A 19105-nucleotide genomic window follows, 5' to 3' on the forward strand; every position below is an offset into this window, starting at 1 on the left:
GAGTGTGGTGGCCGGGGGCCGGTGCTCGCCGATCCAACGCTCAGGGCCGCGGCCCGCGCCCCCCAAACAGCCCGGGGCTACCGTCCGGGCCGCCGGGGGTCTCGCCCCAGCCCTCCCTGGGCATTTCTCTGCGAGGCCGCGCCGTGGCCCCTCACCAGCCTTCGGAGGCCTCCCGAGCCCCCCGAGCCGACCTGTCCCAGCTTCGGGGTCTCCTCACCCCGACTCGGCCCAACCCCCTCCCCCGGCCCCCCAGGGTCCGGGTTGGAACTGGGGACCCGCCAGGGCGCAGCCGCCCGCTCGCCGGGAGACTTGGTAGTAACAGCACTCGCGTGACAGTCGCCTCCTACCTCGTAAAGCACTTTTCCGGTTGATTTTCTGGATTAATGTCTCCTACTGTGGGAGGCCCTTGGGCTCTTCTACAGTTGAGGAAAAAGGGACAGGGACAATGGCTTGCTCAAGCTCTCACAGGAAGTTAGCAAGGCCAGAGGCTGATGGCTATCTTGACTGTCGGCCCAAAGTCCAGATCGCTTTACCGGTCAAATACCTACTTCACTCAGTCTCATTTCTTTATTTCTGATGATTTCTTCCACATAGGGACGTTGTGTGAGTTCCCTTTTTCATTCAGCTTGTTTTTTGAGAGCCTGGTATGTGCCAGGCGCTGTGCTGGGAAAGTTTGTAGAGCACCCAGAAGTGCTGTGCACAGGGTTTAAGGCCCCCAGCAAGTGGTAACTAGCCTTACAGAGGCAGGCAGAGTTGGGGTGTGGAGTGCAGCCCCCCTTTACAGCTGTGTGCCTGGGCAAGTTACTTCCCTCGGGGAGCTTCAGTTTCCTCCACTTAAAATGGGATGATAATGACACTGAGATTGTCAGTAGAATGAGATGAGTTGTTATGTGGGATGAGCTTAGCACGTGCGTGGTCTACAGTAAACAATAAATGTTCATGATTGTTAGGAGCCCTGATCACCTCATAGGCCCCTGAATTTAAATGCTATAGTGGATGACAAAGCACTTTGCAAATGATAATACTCTGTACTTGTGTAGTAAGGATTTATTGTTACTGAAGGAGGACGGTGGCAGTTTATGTGGAACAAAATGTAATTTTTTTTTTTTTTTTTTTTAGCTGAGCCATCCTGCTACCTATTGGCAGCTCAGCGGCAGGCAGCTCAGCTTGGGCCGGGCATCGAACCGGTTGCTCAGAGCTCAAACTCTTGAGCGAACTCTTAACCAACTGAGCCACTCGGCCGGCCCTACAAAATGTAATATTTATTGAGCACTTACAAACCAGGCTTCGTGGCACTAGTAATAGCTATCCCGATAGAGTGCTTAGTTAATTCTAAACACGTTTACATCCATTAACTCGTTTACTTATACCAACCATATGGGCAGGATACAGTTTTAGTCTCCATTTTACAGATGAGAAACTGAGCACAGAGGAGTTAAGAAACCAGCTCAGGGTAATCAGTTCACTAGTGGTGGTGCCAGAATTCAAGTGCGGCTGAGAGTCCTTGTCTAGACTACTCCCTGGGGTGAAATTCTATTACAAGTGCTTTACATGCATTATCTCGCACAATTCTCAAAATAACCCTGTGTTATAGGTATTGTTAGCATAATATCATCTCCATTTTACAAGTGAGGAAGCTGATGCTGAGAGGAGTTAAGTACTTTGCCCAAAGTCATATGGCAAGTAAGTGGCAGAGCCAGGGTTCCAGCCCAGGCAGTTCAGCTTCCAAGCCCTGGCCCTTCTGGGCGATTCAGAGGCTGGGGTCTAGTCCTAGCCCTGCCACTAAGTCATAGCATGACTCGGGGAGGGGTGGGGGGAGGGCCTCTGAAACCTAGATTAAGAACTCCTGAAGTTTAGATAGTCTTTGTAGGCCCTTCTGTCATTAATTCTGATTCTAGGCTTCTGTTTTTTCCCTTCTGCTTGTAGCTTGACGCCCAGTCCCCCATGGCCCCATGGAGCCGAGAGGCGGTGCTCAGTCTCTACCGGGCTCTGCTGCGCCAGGGCCGAGAGCTTCGCTATACTGACCGGGACTTCTACCTTGCCTCCATTCGCCGTGAGTTCCGGAAAAATCAGAAACTAGAGGATCCTGAGGCTCGGGAGAGGCAACTGGAAAAGGGCCTGGTTTTCCTCCACAGCAAACTGGGGGGGATTATTTAGGATCCTCTCCCATCCTCATTCCAAGGGAAAGAGGGCAGAGGTGCCTTCTGAAGACACTCCTGCTCTCTCCCACCCCCACCTCACAGATGCAGTAAGAAGCCTCAGGTAAGTAGACCCTTTTTCTATAGGTTTCATTTTTTTTTTTTCTGATGCAGGGGACCAGGAGAGGGAGACCGTTTCCTTTTAGTGACCAAAGTTCTTTAGTCATTAGAAATCAATGGAAGAATTGCAGACATATTAACAGGAGTTTATTCCCTTATTGTGAAGAAATAGGCCCTGAATTTTAAGCCCCACCAGAACAGGATTGTTATCACCATTTTATTTCAAGTAGAACGTTTTACATACAAAACTGTTAGAATAGACAGTTGTTAAAACTATGAGAGTTCAGTTCCAGCCTGGCTCATTCTTCAGTGCATTCATTTATCCTGTGGGTCAGATCACGTTTCCCAAAACATAACTATTTTCTGGCATAAGTCTGTAGAGCCAAGGATAGTGTACAGACGTCAGATGACGACGTCTGGGTTCACATCCTGGCACTACTGCTAATAGTTGTGGGATTTAGGGCAAATAACTAAGCTTTCTAGTCCTCCGTTTCCTCATTTGTAAAATGGAAATAATAGTACCTACCTCTTCAGGTTACTCTGAGAATTAAATGAGACAGTGCACACACAGCACTTGGAAAGGTTCTTGGAAGTGGTATTTAGCTCTGTTTACTCCCGTACCAGTGTCATTAAGAAATCCCTCTGGAACCTAATGATTATATTTATTTTAGCTACTTTCCCAGAGGGCCGCCTCCTGTGGCATTCTGATTCTGGTAGGCTCTGGGATAGAGGTGAATGATATAGTCCATCACGGGACTCAGTCTAACGCAGAGATCAATGGGAAGTAATTTGAGTGCGAGCAGCTCTGTATTAGAGGGTCGGGTACAGAGCTTGGAGACAGGGATGAGGACGTAACGCCTTGGGTAGGTGGTGGGAGGGAGATCACAGGTAGCCATAGAAAAGAGGACATATGAGGTCTGCCTCAGACGAGAAATAGCTCGCTGGGCAGATGGGCAAGAATAAGCAAATGTGGAGGTGGAAACTGCGCTTTATAGTCTGGAAACTCAAGTCTGGTGGGCTAGAATGGCACACCTGTAAGGCAGGTGGCTGGAGTTGAGGCTGGGCCAGGTCCAGAAGGACACTGAATCCCCTGTTGATATTGTGACATCTGATAGTAGGGGGACCATCCCAGCTTTGTAAGCGGGGGAATGACATGAGAGGGATCGTGACAGCGTGGAGAATAAATTGGTGGGAGATTAACTAGAGGCAGTGAATCTGACCAGAGGAGACTGAGGGACTGAGGTGGTGGGGTGGCCGCCCATAAACACATGTACAGCCGTGGGACTTGGTGACCAGTTGGCTAAGGCAGGAGGAGGAGGAAGAACGAAGGGTAGCTGAGGTGGAAGGCTGGCCAGCTGGGTGAAGGGTGCTGTTTGAACTGCCAGAGGGAAAGCAGGAGGAGGAGCTTTACATAATGGCCTTCGGTTTTCCTCAGCCACTTAGAGTGATTGGCAGGCCCACCTTTGGCAGTGTAGGGCTGGGGCGGGTTGATGCCCGGGGGGCCTGCCTGCACAGGGGAAGGGTGGTGGGTCTGGAAGTGAAACTGAGTCACTGAGTTTTTGTGTTCCTGATGTATTTTGACCGTGAGTTGGGTTACAGGTTGCTACCACCGACTCAAAAACAAACAAACAAAAAACCAAAACCATTGGGTTAATAGCTCATTTGTGCAACATATTTACCATGTGTCAAACATTGCTGGCCATGGGGATATGGCAGTGAATGAGCGAGCCAAAATGCCCCCAGAAAGCTTCTAGAGAGGTTAACAGGATATGAGAGCAAGGTGGGGTTGCAAACTACTTAGGATCCCTATAAGCTACCTCTTCCAGCAGCAGGAGCTCCAGGTTCAGATCTTGGCTGCACAACTCACTGGCATGGTGACTCTGGGCCAGTTACTACTTAACCTTTGCCTCAGTTTCTTCATCTGTAAGTTGGAGATAACAATGTGACCTCATGGGATTGTGGTTGTGAGGATTAAGGGAATTAATATGTGTTAAATGTCCAGCACATGCTACACACTCAGTGTGTGTGTTAGCGAGTCTTACATGTACTCAAGCCAGATATGTTTTAAGTCATGTGACTTTTTCAAGTAAAACAAGCTGGAATTTTCATAGTTCTATGCTGTCACCCTAGGAAGCTGCAGGGCCTCCATTACTCATCACCCCCACTATGCTGAGGTGATGAGTATTTCTATTCCTATTTTTGTATCTAGGGAGACAGGTTAAACAACTTGCCTGAAATGGTGGCAGCACTCAGCTTCTCCACCCCCTGCCCTGCCCACCAGGTCAGTGTTCCTCCTTCTTTTCAATATTTTAACTATTTCTTAAGGCACAGTTCAGTAGTCTTAAGAATATTCACATTGTTAAATAATGATAGGTATATCTGAAACTAATACAATGTGTGTTTGCTATATTTTAATAATAGTTTTTAAAAGAAAAAAATTCATTGTTCACCTGAAACTAATATAAAATAATGATTGAATGTCAACTGATATAATTGGGGAAAAAAGGAATATTCACATTGTTGTGTAACAGATCCCCAGAATTTTTTCATCTTGCAAAACTGAAACTCCACACGCATTAAAGAACAGTGCTTCTTGGTGGCACTGAGCAGCCAGGCCCCTTTCTCCTTGCCAGGCGGAGATCCTGTCTCCTAGTAGGCTCCAGGCTAGTGCAGCAGAACCTGAGTGGAAGATGGACAATGGATAAGTACTTTGAGCTGGAACAAGCGAAGTGTTTTTTTTTTTAAGATTTTATTGGGGATTTGGGGAAGGGAACAATGTGTTTTTCCAGGACCCATCAGCTCCAAGTCAAGTTGTTGTCCTTCAGTCTTAATTGTGGAGGGTGCAGCTCAGTTCCAAGTCCATTTGCTACTTTTAATCTAGTTGCGGGGTTGGGGGACACGTAGCCCACCATCCCATGCGGGAATCAAACCGGGAACCTTGTTGTTAAGAGCACGCGCTCTAACCAACTGTGCCACCCAGCCTACCCAGCCAAGTTTTAAAATAAGAACTTGTATCTCCCTGTTGGAGCTTGTGGATGCTTTCTCCTCTTCTGGGTCACCAGGCCTTTGACATCACGTGGTCTTTGGATGGGGGTGAGCATCTTGTGTATTGTGCTGGAGTAGGAAAAGCCTTTTCACAAGCCTGCTCAATTGAACAGTTTGGATCTCAAGCCCAGGGTAGCATCAGTGTGAGATTTAGAGGCCATTTTTAGCCCCATCTCAGAAGGTCCAATGTAACTCAGAGGACAGCCTGGATTGCTGACTGCCTCTGGAAGCTGGCCTTTTGTCCTGTGGGTGGAAAAGATTGCATGATAGCTGATGTTTGTGCAATACTTTTGCAGTTTTATAAAGTGTTCACATACAGCATTTTAGTAGATTTTTTTTCTCACTACAACCCTATGATTTAGGTCATGTGGGTATCATTAGCCCCTTTTCATAGCTGAGGGGTTAAGTAACTCATTTGAGGTCACCCAGCTAATAAGGCAGAGCTCAAAGGCAAGTACTCAGTCCCAAGATTTCTGACTTGAAAACCCAGGCTCTTTTCTATTCTGCCACATCACCACCATGCTCTTACCAGTCATCAGATGGCCCAAGGACTAAATGGCCCAGGGAGGTTCCTTCTGGCCTGTGCTCAGAGGGAGGATGTGCCTGTCTTGTCTGCCGCATCACGTCCAAGGATCAATTAGAGGGTGCCTGCATCCAGTGGTTCTTCTCCCTATTGTAAATATATCAGTAAAGGTTCTTTTGTGTTAAAAATAATAAAACAGTGATCATTGTTTTGTGTAGGAACATATAATGTTCTGCATGGTCCTGATTGGATTACTCTGCCTCAGCTGAGTTTGATATGTCCCCTCTGTCTCAGTGTCCACTGGAGCGGGGATAACTAGTGTTCTTGCCTGACCCACCTGTAAATACAAAGTTGGACTTTTCTTGGCCTTGCTTGCTCTGCATTTGAAGTGGGAATATATTTCATTTGGCCAATTAGTCTCTCATATGTCCCTAAATGTGAAACGTCTATTGACTATAAAAGGTGGAGAGACGAAAAGGCCACCAAGGTTGTAAACTCTAGTTAGGAAAAAAATATTTTTGGACTTGACAGTGACTCTTAGATAACTCGATTGCTGGAATAAGTAGAGTCAGAAATGTTTCTTCTCTTTTTTTGAGGGTGGGGCTTGAGATGGGAAATTAGCAATCCCCAATTGTAACATGGTGTTAGAAAGAATGTTGCTTCACACTGGAAGATGCACCCAGTGGTCCTGGACCCATTCTGGGTCCATTGGGACCCTGAATACTATATGACTGTGTTTTCCCCTATGTAATTCCTGGTGTACAGGACACAGGAGGTAGATGAGAGTAGCAGTGTTAAGAGCAGTGTTCGGATCTGAACCACTTTGCCATCCTTTACCTGGGTTGGGCCCAGGGTTCTAACTCCATGGGAAATGGGCTTATTTGGGGACTAGGGGAACTTCAGTCAGGATGAGTCCATTGCCTGGGAGCAGATGTGTGCTGGCCTCTCTTGAGCACCAATATGGAGGCCAGCTTCTTCTGTGCTGTGCCCATCGGCTCCTTTGGGGTAGCCACGTTTTTAGTTCATTTTCCAAGTGCATTTGAGCACATGGGTTTTTTGTGTTTCAGTTAACAGCCAAGTCTGCAGTATCCTCTGTGTTTATTCTCAGGCTCACAGTAGCAGTTTCATCTGAGCTTCTTGGGGTTCCCCTGCACACTTTCCCCCAAGAAACAGCATTTGTCAGGTGGGGGTATCCACAGAGGGTTGTTTTCTTTCTTTCTTTCTTTCTTTCTTTCTTTTTTTAAAGATTTTTATTGGTGAATTGGGGGGATGGGAACAGTGCTGGGGAATTGGGGGAAGGGGGACAGACAAGTTGCTGTCATTTTGTTCTTCAGTCTAGTTGTGGAGGATGTTGCTTCACTGGCCCAAGTTGGCACCATCATTGCGCTCTTCCCGGGTGAGGCAGATCAGTTGCCGGCTTCTGGACGGCCGCTCACTGCGGCTGCTGGCCGCTCACTGCGGCTGCTGGCCGCTCACGCTGGCTGCTGGCTACACACGGTAGCCCATGGCAACCCACTGCCACAGGGACTGCAGCCCACGCCGTCACTGGCGACTCATAGCAGCCCAGTTCCAGGTTGAGCCGTTGTTCAGCATCTTAGCTGTAGAGGGCAGTGTCACTGGCCTGTCACTGGCCTTCATATGTGGGATCCGAACCGGGGCCCTCTGGCATCCCAAGCGAGTTCTTAACCATCGCGCCACTCGGCCGGCCCAGGATTGTTTTCTTCTTTGGACCTTTTTCACATGTGGACTTGTAGTCATGTCTCCGTGTGCAGGGTGTTTCGTCCATGTTATTTTGTGGGGTTTTTATTTTTGCGGAAAGTAGATAGACTAGGAAGAGTTTGATGTGGGTGAAGGTAAACATGACACAGTAGAAAAAGCATCACACTAGGAGTCGGGAATCCTGAGCTCTGGATGTGGCTCTGCCATTTCCTTTGTCTGGGACCTCTAAGCAAGTTACCTCCCTATGTGTGAAGTGATGTAATGGGATTAGATGAGCCTCCTCTAATCTATTAGATTAGAACTCAGATCTAACCTTCCATGAACTAGTGGCCAAAGGATCAAAACACAGTCTGCATTATAAAGTTGGGGAGGGGTAGGGAGAGGGTTGTATGGCTTGGTGGGGTACTTCACTCTAATGCAAGAAAGGACTGAAATAAGCTTAATGCTTTCTGTAGTCTCAGTAGACTAGTGGAGAGGTGGTCCCACAGTAAGCGTGATCCATTCCCCCCTTGCATCCAGATACATCACAGGACATGGTATCGCCCTCTTGACTCTAGAGCTTGCGGTGTTAGAGGCAGGAGGATTTGCCAGAACTCACAGAACCCTGAACTGGTTGGGGACTGGCCTGATAAGGGAGATAAGAGGGACAGTTCCCCAGGTCCCAGGTAGTGATGGCTGTGTTCTGCCTTCATCCTCAGGTGAGCAATGGCAGGCGCCGGTGAGCGCAAAGGCAAGAAGGATGACAATGGCATCGGCACCGCCATTGATTTTGTGCTCTCCAATGCCCGGCTGGTGCTGGGGGTGGGTGGAGCAGCCATGCTGGGCATCGCTACACTGGCAGTTAAGCGGGTAAGTGCCTGCAGCCCGGGCCAGGCGTGGGAGAGGTGGGAGGCTGCCCGTGCAAAGTGGAGCAGACCTAGATGACAGCTTTGACACTGCTCCTTGGGACATGGGCACTTGGCATTAGATGAGACCTTAAGAGAATTCAGTTACATCTGCTGCTAGGTCTCTGCCCTAAAGAAATCGTTGGAGATACAAATAAAGCAGCTTATCCCAGCCAGTAAAAAGTCTTAACTAACCAAAAATATCCTTCCTTGACTACCTTATTTAAAATAGCATCACCCCCCACCACACATACACTTCCTATTTCCTTTTCCTACTCTTTTTCTTAACGTTTATCTCTGTCTGCATACTTTATATTTAACTTGTTTATGTTTATGCCTGTGTCTCTTTTCTAGGCAGAAAACTCCATGAGGGCATGGAGTGGGCCTCTCTGTTTAGTGCTTTACTCTTTGTACCTAGAACAATGCCTGGCACATAGTATCCACTCAATTAATCTGTGTTACATTAATCATTGTTCACCATTACATTCATAAGATACAGTGTTGTATAGTCAGAAAATGTACCATAATGTTGAAGACCTATTCATTTTTAGTGATATGGGGAAATGATAAACATGGCAAGTGAAAAAAATTAGGTTTCAAAAGTATATATAAAGTAGGATTCTAATTACATAAATATATTTTTCCAGAAATATACCAAAATATTAACATTTATCTCTGGATTGTGACATTATGGATAGATCTGTTTCTTATGTATATCATTTAGTACTTCCTGAGCTTTTCTACATGGAGAAGAGTATTCCATAGTTTAGACTAGAACAAAGGTACTGAAAAATAGTAGTTTGGAACTCACCAGGGCAAAACAGGAAGGAAGGTCCATGTGGGGGCCTCTCTGCGATTTCAGATGTACGATAGGGCCATCAGCGCCCCTACCAGCCCCACCCGCCTGAGCCATTCCGGGAAAAGGAGCTGGGAGGAACCAAACTGGATGGGCTCCCCGCGACTGCTGAATAAGGACATGAAGACAGGCCTGAGCCGCTCCCTGCAGACCCTTCCCACAGACTCCTCGGCCTTCGACACAGGTGAGAAAGCCTGTTGCCCCTTGTGGGACTTACCTGTGGCCTCCCAGTACTGCTCCTGCATTCAGCAGGCATTTCTTGAGCACATATATGCCAGGCACCGTGCTAGCACTTGCCCTCCTTGTGCCAAGCCCTCCTTCCTCCTGGGGCTGAAGACGCACGGGAAGAGCTCACGTGCCTCTCTCTCTTGCCTTGGCAGATACATTCTGCCCACCCCGGCCCAAGCCATTGGCCAGGAAGGGCCAGGTAGACTTGAAGAAGTCACGACTCCGCATGTCCCTGCAGGAGAAACTTCTTTCTTACTACCGGAACCGGGCCGCCATCCCTGCCGGTGAGCAGGCTCGGGCCAAGCAAGCTGCCGTGGACATATGTGCCGAGCTCCGGGGCTTCCTGCGGGCCAAGCTGCCTGACATGCCACTTCGGGACATGTACCTGAGTGGCAGCCTCTATGATGACCTGCAGGTAACAAGCTGGCTCTCTCGAAGGGTAGGCTTGATTACTGACTCAGATGCTGCTCAATGGTGCTGTTGGTACAGACCGTTAGTGTCCCAGGCTTGCCAGAAAGACATGAATTCTGCACCCTGTGGGAGCAGTTAGAACTCTTTGTCTTGGGCCGTCTTTAACCCTTTCTTGGTTTTTAGTCATACCCACAAACTTCTAGGAAACTATAAGATGCCGCCTCCTTTCTGTATTCTTGTCCCCATCTCTCCTTTCTACTTTTCTCTCTTCTTGGGCCTTCAGGACTTGGGGGATGTCCTGTGTACTGTACCCAGAGACGGCGTGGCATGTGGAATGAGCACGGGCGCTGGTGTCCGACAGCCCTGGCTTTAAATCCTCTATCTGAATCGATACAGTGACAGGAAAGAACTCTTAGGTTCTTTTATTGTTGGGGGGAATACAAGATAGTGGGACCGATGTTTGGGGCAGCTTGTCTCTTACGCAGATGAAATCCCTCAAAGCCTTTGTAATTTGCTCTGACAGGTGGTGACAGCCGACCACATCCAACTCATCGTGCCCCTTGTGCTGGAGCAGAACCTGTGGTCGTGTATCCCTGGCGAGGACACCATCATGAATGTCCCTGGCTTCTTCCTGGTTCGTCGAGAGAACCCAGAGTATTTTCCTCGTGGTAGCAGTTACTGGGACCGCTGTGTAGTAGGGGGCTACCTCTCCCCAAAGACAGTGGCGGACACGTTTGAGAAGGTCGTGGCTGGCTCCATCAATTGGCCAGCCATAGGGTCCCTCTTGGACTATGTGATCCGACCGGCGCCACTCCCAGAGGCCCTGACTTTGGAAGTGCAGTATGAGCGTGACAAACATCTCGTCATTGACTTCCTGCCATCAGTGACCCTCGGTGACACTGTCTTGGTGGCCAGACCACACCGGCTAGCCCAGTATGACAACCTGTGGCGGCTGAGCCTGCGTCCTGCTGAGACGGCACGGCTGCGGGCTTTGGACCAGGCCGACTTGGGCTGCCGCTCTCTTTGCCTCAAGATCCTCAAGGCCATATGCAAGTCTACTCCGGCCCTGGGCCACCTCACTGCCAGCCAGCTCACCAACGTCATCCTCCACTTGGCCCAGGAGGAGGCTGACTGGTCTCCAGATATGCTGGCTGACCGCTTCCTGCAGGCCTTGAGGGAACTTATCAGGTACCTAGAGGCCGGAGTGCTGCCCAGTGCCCTAAACCCCAAGGTGAACTTATTTGCAGAGCTCACGCCTGAAGAAATAGACGAGTTAGGGTACACACTCTATTGCTCATTGTCTGAGCCGGAGGTGCTGCTGCAGACGTAGGGCAGCTGAAGGCCAGAGTGGGGGTTAGGTGGTCAGGCCCCGGCTTCTCCTCCGTTAGAAACACTTGGCTCCATAGTTGGTGCCTCACTGGGTCCCTAGGTGCCTCCTGTCTTGCTGGTCACCGCCCTGGTCACTTCATGCTGATTAGAATGACATCTCTTAATCTATTTTCTCAAACCCAACCCTTTCTATTTTTGTTACCAAACACTGTGCTCCCTACTCCTCTCCTCCCTCTGTCCCAAGCTGACTTTTCTGGAATGAATTGAAAGGTGGAGCGCTAGCCTGGGCTGTCGAGACCACTTGGTGTTTTGCATGTGGCCCCCGTTTTCTCTGCCTTGCCTTTTGACCTGTTCCTCTTGGTGTCTTTTCTATGTTTTCCTCTTGTTCACACCTTTTGTTTTGCTCCTTTCCCGGGAGCACACCTGCCCAATCAAGATGTTGCCTTTTAGTTGAATGTTACTGAAGCTATGATTGCCTGTTTCCAGGCTCAACTCTGCACAGAGCACTCAGACAGTATTTAGGGTTTCTGGGGGGTAAAGGGGAGGAGCTGGCCTTTGCCCCGGTTTCCTGGAAAAGACGCCCATTCCCCCGCGTCCTGACCAAGTGCTGAGAAGGCCTTTCATGGGAACACTGATTCAGCCACACAGGACGGAGGGCTCACGATAAACTGGATGCAAAGTGATTTGGAGATTGTGTTTCTTAGTGGCCATCAGTGAGTGCAGAGTGGGGGAACTAGGGGTGGTAAAGGGGGCCTGGGAGAGGGTCAATGTGCCTGATGTCTACACCCCATCCAGGCTGGTCCCAGCCAAAGCCACTGGGTGCCGGATTCACAAGGGCGGGAAGGGGCTGCAAAGGCAGCACCTCTGCAGGAGTGCTCATCTGCCCCCTTCCTTGACTTAATTGCCAATTAGGGCGAGGCCTTCAAGGACACAGCCCTAACGGTCTAGGTTCAAGGGAGGTGACAGGGAGGTGACAGGCGGCTGAAGATCAGCTAGAAAATCCAGTCACCAGTTGGGTGTCGGTGACACGTTTCTTCCCTGTCAGGCCATGTCTTTCTAGGATGTTGCCTTAGAGCAAGAACAGGCCGAGCAGTCTGCCATAGGAATGTGAGAGGGCTGTTCGCTGAACTCTGCAGGCACCTCCAGAGGCCAAGGGCAAGCAAACATGTACAGACACTCCCCTCCCCCGCCAATCACCCAGCAGCTAGGGAGATCGGTGCTACCTAGGAAGAGAGCACATGGATAAAACACATATGAGAGGGAGGTGGGGATTTCCTACGTTCCTTCCTGTTTCCTGCTGCTAAAATTGCACTATTTATTGCAATGTAAAAAGTATCCTGAGGGTGGGGAGGAGTGTTTAATACACAGTGCCACTGCATCTTCTTGTTTTGTGTTTTTTTTTCCTGTTTGTGGCAAGAGCCTGATGATAATTCTGTTTCTTATCTGCCCACCCAGTGTTTTGTTCTCCTCCCATCAAGTCTTAATTTTTCTATTCTTACTACCTCTCCATCACTGAGATTCTGGCGAAGCTCTTTGCAGCTGTCTCATTCCTTCCCAACGACAGTGACATGAAATGACTCTTTAAATAGAACTGAAACCTCAGCTGCCCTCTAGGAATTTAGGGTAGAGATTCCTGTCCTTTTGTCATGGATTAGGAGGCTGAGAACTAGGGTTAACCTTGGCTATGTTTGGGGAGTCTTCCTGCCTCTTCTGTGTCTGCAAGGGTTTCTTAAAGTGCTTCAGTTGTTCCATTTGTAGGAAGGTACTGAGAGAGAATGAAAAATATAAAGCTCAGGACCCTGAGAAAGATGCTCCACCCTGGCTGTTCATCAGAATCAAATTGGAGTTTGAAAATCTCTGTATGCCCGAGTGCTGCCCTGGGTGAGTGGTGTAGAGGGTACGGGGTGGAGCGTGGCATGGCATCCAGTAGAGGGGAGGGACGGGCAGGCTGAGAAAGTGTTGCAAAAGCATGGGTTATTCTTCACTGACATAAAGGGTTTGGCTTTCCCAGTGTATTATAAAACCTGCAATTTTCCCCAAGCTGGTGTCTCCAGCCACATTCCATATAAAACATTGGCGAGCTCAAAAAGGAAAAGACTTGAAAGATCAAGTCCCAAATTATCAAAGCCAAGTGTAATTGTGATTTGAGTTTATCTCCTCTTAAAGAACATCTTTCTAAGGGCCTCCCTGTCTCTTAGCTATGTTTCACAAAACCAAAAACCATAACTTTGCCATGTCATAAGCAAGAACCTCTTAGAAGTCCTCAGAACTAGAAGCAGCGGGAATTCCCGGCCCTGGTCCAGGTGGTTTTGCTGACCGACTGGGCCGGCCTGATCGTAAAACATGGAAAATGGTTAAGTGCTTTGAGAGTCTTAGATGGAAGAGGGCAACATTCTGCCCCCTGCCCCCAATCTTTGGAGAAAGATGTAATGCCTTTCCCCTCCATTCTGCCCTTCTACTCAGTAACTCACCTTTCCTGAAGTAATAGCATCTGGTCCTACTTCTCCATCTGGAATATTTTTTGCACCATCTAGGTTAGCAAATCACTTAGCCTAATGCTTAAAAAATATACTTATCATCTTGAAAACCTAATCAATTCCAAAGTGTATTTTGGTTCTCCCTGTCGCCCCTTCCTAAAAATGACTTCAGGACAACAGTATTTTTCTTTATACACTTGGTATAAAGTGACTTTTTTTCCCTCCCCCCAAATAAAATAATAGAAGCTCATGTTTGGAAAAGCTGTGTTGAGGCCATAGTCTTTCCTCATGGGTCTCTGCCCCTGCTGGTCCACCGGTTCACATTCCCAATTAGCTCAGTTTGCTCCCTTGTACTCCACTCAAGTTGAGAGCTCAAATGGTTTTGATGAGGAATCAGCTTCAGCATCAAAAGGCCCCGGAGAGGCCCCAGCGGGTTTCTGTAAGTAGGGATTCCTGCATGTGTCCAGTGTCCTCTGCCGTGGTACATCTTCCTTGAGATGATGACCCTGGCTGAGAATGTCTGCTCTCACAGGCTTTGTTAGAACTCTCCCTTACCTGCTGAAGCTCAAGGCCAAAGAGAATGGTAAGAGGTATTTAGGACTAGAGCCGTGAGGCTGTAGCCCTGTTAGACACTGCTGATTCTAAGTGGCCAAAATACCAGACGTGGGTTCTGGAGTTAGCTGCATACAGTGTGGTGTTTACCTTTTCATTTTGATTACCTTTTAGTCTTTAAATTCCTAGTCCCTGAGGTCAAGTCCACAACTTACCTTCTAGTCACTCGCCTGCCCTTCAGTAGCAGTTGATATGTTTGGCTGGTAGGTTTGGAATCAGTCGCCAGTCTCTCTGTCCTGTCTTGGTTAGCTCCATAGAGAAGCAGCTTAGTCCTGAGACCCAGAGAACTGCTGTCCTTTTTCTCCGTGAGGGAGGAAATGAAGCTGGGGAACCTGATGTCCTTCCACGGCATGGGAGGAAGAAAATAAAAGTCTCCTTTCCAACAGCTTTGACTTGTGTGTGTGGTATGAAACGTTTTCCTACAGGAGTGGTACTGGTTCTTCATTTCAGCAAGAACCTTTGAAGTGCTTGATCTAGGTCTCCATAATAGAATGGATGGGACAAGCTGCCATTAGACTCATTCTTCCATGACCTCTAGAGTGTCAAAACTGGGGCAGTGTTACTTTCTTTAATTCTCAACTATTTGCCTGGTCATCCCTCAGGAGCCACTGACAAGTCTCCATACAGTAGAAGGAGGCCATGCCCCGTGGGTCCTTAGTTATGCCTTTGGAAGACTTAAGTAGTGGCTCAGGGGTTCCTACTGCTTTTGCACTGAAAGACTAGACAACTGTGTATCTTGACACTTTGATTCTCCAAAGGGAAAGAAAAACCACACATATCCCAGCATCCAGTATGCTTTGCATGGATTACAATTGTTGGTTTCATCTCAGTCAAAAATAGGAGTCCTCTGAGGAAGCCGGATGATGTAATGGAGATGGGGAAGTGGGTATTGGGAGGTCGGGGTCAGAAGACCCGAGTTCTAAAAGTAATCATATATTGAACACTTATCAGGCACCAGGCACTTCACTCAGTGCTTTACACACAACTGATTTTACTTCATTCTAAGGATAAGGCTACTCATTAGCCTCATTTTACAGATGAGGAAACAGGCTCAGCGAGGATAAGTCACTTAACCAAAATGTCTCAGCTAATAAATGCAAGAGCCAGGACTTGTAGGTTTGCCCCTAAAATCTGTCTTCTAACTCCTGCCCCATGCTGCCTTCACTGGGAGCTCTGTGACTGAGCAAAACACCTCAACCCCATTAGTTCTCAGATTACCACTAAGAAATCGCTGAGCTAGATGAACGAAGTCAATGAATGGTCTGTAGTTCTCTAGGATGGTGCTTACCAAATGTTTTGACGTCACAGCCCTCACAGAAATGCATTTGTATGGCCCACTGAAATGGAGGCAGAAATTCAAGGTTTCTCTCCCTACAGTGCCTGACTTGAGGGGATTGGAAAATGGCAGAGAGAGCACTCTTAACCTCTCCCCAGTTGAAAGCAAGTTGCTGGCCCTTACACAGACTGCTGCTTCCAAACACAGGAACCCCGAGTGGGTCTGCATTCTTCCTCAGTCATTAGAAGGACTTGCTGGGAAGTGATTATGCCTGGGAGTTACAGGATTGGAAGTTTGTTGCAACTACCCTAGAAGTGAGAGATCCCAGTTGAATAAAACTACCTGTTCTTAGAGAAACTGAACTTCATAAACCAAAAGAAGTTCCCCTGTGATAGGCTGTATACTTTAGTAGACTAGCAAACATTTAGCAGAATGGATATGTAAAAATGTAGAAGGTTGGGCTATAGGATTATGCATCCTATAGTTGCGTTTCCAGCTCAACTTGACAAAGTCGAGTAACGACGCAGAGCTGGCCTTTGATGGTAGGTGTGCATGGTTCAGGCGATGCAACTGAGGTCCTCAGGCTTCCCTTTCAGCTACTGAAGGGCTTGCATATGGTGAAACCACACACAAAATGACATTTCCTTTTGCCTAGTTTCATCTTCGGGACTCAACCTGGTCAGTAGCTCGGAGCTTCGCAAAAGGCAGCAAGAAGGAGCCGCAGGATCTGGGGCCTGACACCATTATTTGGGACGCACTGGGTTACATACAGCCCGTCATGGCCAGCTACTGAAGCCACTTCAGAAGAGCGTCACGGAGAAGAATGAGCCAAGAGACCTCGGCCGGGAAACACATCGACTGCTCCGCCCCTTCCCGCGCGGACCCTGAGCTATCTCACCGAACAGCCCACCCACCTCAGCGCCTGAGCCAATAAAAACACGAGAAATATATGACTCACCACACCTGACCAATCAGCTCGAGCGCTTTCTGCGCCGGCATCTCGCGCGATAACCAGGCGGCCTCAGACTTCACAATAAAAACCTTCCTTGATGAAAGACTTCTTTACCCGCCTCTCAGTTAACACCGGAAGCTAGGCGTGTCTGGTGGATCCCTCCGCGCTCCCCAGCTGCAGAGGGAACAGTGACTCTTTGATCTTAGAAGCCTTGTAAAGTAGTGCGTCTTTCCTTTTTTGAGACCTTGAAAATAACTCCTTTTCAGAGCTACACCCTGGCCGAAAAAGTTGTTGGTTGGAAACGATAGGGCGTCGGATAGATGAAAAGAAGTGGGCGGAGGCGCAGGTGACGTGACCGCGGCGGAAGAATTTGCTCGGTGATGCGTCCTCGTAGAGGCAAAAATCTATAAAGGACCCGCGGTCGGCGTACTCCGGCCATTTCTTCTCCCGCCTGCAGATGTGTACTTCGTGATCGTGCCTTTTCCCTCCGCTCCCGCGGATCTGCGGCCACTATGGCGCATTAGAGGCAGCCGTGCTTGCGGCAGCATTGGGCTTTGCAGCGGCGGCAGCAGCACCAGGCTCTGCAGCGGCATCCCCCCAACGGCTTAAGCCATGGCGTAAGTACCGGGCCGAGCCGCTCAAGCCGTGCGCTCATGGGTGGGCGAGGGGTTGGCCCGCTTGGGCGCGCCTGCAGCCGGGCGGCGTCGCAGAGGGGGAAGCTGTTTTATGAGCGCCCTGGTCGCGTGGCCTCCGGGTGACTCCAAAGACGCCAGCACTCCTGAGTCGGGAGTGCGTGGCGCGGCGCCGGGGGAAGAATTGCTCTGCGGTCTCGGAACCTGCCGGGGGCCCGCCTGGTGCCCAGCAAAACGTGGCAGGGACCAAGATGGCGGCGGGGCAGGGCGGCGGCCGGCGCGGTGTGAGTCACAGGCGGGCGGGGGCAGGGCAGCTGCGACCGTATATGGACGTGCGGATGCAGAGCCTTCCTCTTGTGGCGGGCTGAGGAACGGCCGAGCTCCAAGGGCGTCCATCTTGTGCCGCCTAACCAGGGAACAGGGAAGGTCGACATTAATGGCTCTGGGGCCACGTGTTCCCGATTCTGGACAGCCAAGTAGAGTTCGGGCTTGGCCATCCTGCCTCAGGAGCGAAAAGATGAAATTCTCAGACCGGCTGATCGTTAATGGGACTTGGTTTTCTATTCTTATTCAGGCTTTTCACGGCATCCAGCAGCAGCGTTGCTGTAACGGACAAAGACACCTTCGAATTAAGCACATTCCTCGATTCCAGCAAAACCCCGCAGCATGACCGAGATGAGCTTCCTGAGCAGCGAGGTGTTCGTGGGGGGCTTCATGTCCCCCTTCGACCAGTCGGGTTTGGGGGCTGAAGAAAGTCTAGGTCTCTTAGACGACTACCTGGAGGTGGCCAAGCACTTCAAATCTCGTGGATTCTCCAGTGACAAGGCTAAGGCGGGCTCCTCCGAATGGCTGGCTGTGGATGGCTTGGTCAATGCCTCAGACAACGGCAAGGGTGAGTGGGTGTCCTTTATCTGCCCGTGCGGTCTGGCCATAGGGGCTTGCTGCCTTGTTCATTTGGCTGAATTTGTTTCGTCCCTCTTAAATTTTTTGCAGAGGATGCCTTCTCCGGGACAGATTGGATGGTGGAGAAAATGGATCTGAAGGAGTTTGACCTTGATGCTCTGTTGAGTTTTGATGACCCGGAAACCATGCAGGATGAGCTTTGGGCCACGTTGGATGACACATGTGATCTCTTTGACCCCCTAGTCCAGGAGACTAATAAGGAGCCCCCCCAGACAACGAACCCAATTGGCCATCTTTCAGAAAGCTTACCAGAAACCGACCAGGTTGCCCCATTCACCTTCCTGCAACCTCTTCCCCTTTCACCAGGGGCCCCGTCCTCCACTCCAGATCATTCCTTTAGTTTAGAGCTAGGCAGTGAAGTTGATATCTCTGAAGGGGATAGGAAATCAGACTCCACTGTATACATTACCGTGATCCCCCAGTGCATAAAGGAGGAGGATGCCACCTCAGATAATGATAGTGGCATCTGTATGAGCCCTGAGTCCTATGTGGGCTCTCCCCAGCATAGCCCCTCTACCTCCGGGGCCTCTCCAAATAAGAGCCTGCTGTCTCCAGGTGCCCAGTGTGGCTCTGCCCGCCCCAAACCTTATGACCCACCTGGAGAGAAGACCGTGGCAGCAAAAGTAAAGGGTGAGAAGCTAGATAAGAAGCTGAAAAAAATGGAGCAGAACAAGACAGCAGCCACTAGGTACCGCCAGAAGAAGAGGGCAGAGCAGGAGGCCCTCACTGGCGAGTGTAAAGAGCTAGAAAAGAAGAATGAGTCCCTGAAAGAGAGGGCAGATTCCTTGGCCAAGGAGATCCAGTATCTGAAAGATTTGATAGAGGAGGTCCGCAAGGCAAGGGGAAAGAAAAGGACCCCCTAGTTAGGGTAGTCGGTGCTTGTACATAGGAGGCTTGCCTGAAGCTGTGTGTTGTAATAAATTATTTTGTAGTGAAAGTA

General features: G+C 49.4%; 2 protein-coding genes and 1 long non-coding RNA gene across 4 annotated transcripts; 2 read left to right on the plus strand and 1 right to left on the minus strand.

The window, feature by feature from the left end:
• Nucleotides 1-2166: 2166 nt before the first annotated feature.
• On the plus strand, nt 2167-14724 carry MIEF1 (mitochondrial elongation factor 1). 2 transcript variants are annotated; one of them, XM_019660560.1, is made up of 6 exons: nt 2167-2262; nt 4468-4539; nt 8244-8394; nt 9292-9469; nt 9666-9928; nt 10448-14724. In XM_019660560.1, the coding sequence occupies exons 3-6, from the start codon at nt 8251-8253 to the stop codon at nt 11252-11254; spliced, it is 1392 nt and encodes a 463-aa protein (XP_019516105.1). In that variant the 5' UTR covers nt 2167-2262; nt 4468-4539; nt 8244-8250; the 3' UTR covers nt 11255-14724. The 2 variants fall into 2 exon arrangements, with proteins under 2 accessions (XP_019516105.1, XP_019516104.1); XM_019660559.1 differs by lacking the exon at nt 4468-4539.
• LOC109392250 (uncharacterized) lies at nt 5194-16846 on the minus strand. The gene is made up of 3 exons (XR_002126017.1): nt 16577-16846; nt 5833-5973; nt 5194-5546 (listed from the first exon to the last, which is right to left on the minus strand). It is a non-coding gene; the product is annotated as an uncharacterized LOC109392250 (long non-coding RNA).
• Nucleotides 16847-17009: 163 nt separating this feature from the next.
• Nucleotides 17010-19105, plus strand: ATF4 (activating transcription factor 4). The gene is made up of 3 exons (XM_019660561.1): nt 17010-17187; nt 17777-18094; nt 18196-19105. The coding sequence occupies exons 2-3, from the start codon at nt 17869-17871 to the stop codon at nt 19026-19028; spliced, it is 1059 nt and encodes a 352-aa protein (XP_019516106.1). The 5' UTR covers nt 17010-17187; nt 17777-17868; the 3' UTR covers nt 19029-19105.

The sequence above is a fragment of the Hipposideros armiger genome, unplaced genomic scaffold (genome assembly GCF_001890085.2).
Source record: "Hipposideros armiger isolate ML-2016 unplaced genomic scaffold, ASM189008v1 scaffold_321, whole genome shotgun sequence".
In the NCBI taxonomy this organism is placed as follows: domain Eukaryota; kingdom Metazoa; phylum Chordata; class Mammalia; order Chiroptera; family Hipposideridae; genus Hipposideros; species Hipposideros armiger.

Bases quoted from the DNA above. Each gene is read 5' to 3' on its own strand.
- MIEF1 (XM_019660560.1), top strand. From the start codon at position 8,251: ATGGCAGGCGCCGGTGAGCGCAAAGGCAAGAAGGATGACAATGGCATC. The intron at 8,395-9,291 runs GTAAGTGCCTGC...CTGCGATTTCAG, and splicing joins CTACACTGGCAGTTAAGCGG to ATGTACGATAGGGCCATCAG. The intron at 9,929-10,447 runs GTAACAAGCTGG...TTGCTCTGACAG, and splicing joins GCCTCTATGATGACCTGCAG to GTGGTGACAGCCGACCACAT.
- ATF4 (XM_019660561.1), top strand. From the start codon at position 17,869: ATGACCGAGATGAGCTTCCTGAGCAGCGAGGTGTTCGTGGGGGGCTTC. The intron at 18,095-18,195 runs GTGAGTGGGTGT...AATTTTTTGCAG, and splicing joins TGCCTCAGACAACGGCAAGG to AGGATGCCTTCTCCGGGACA.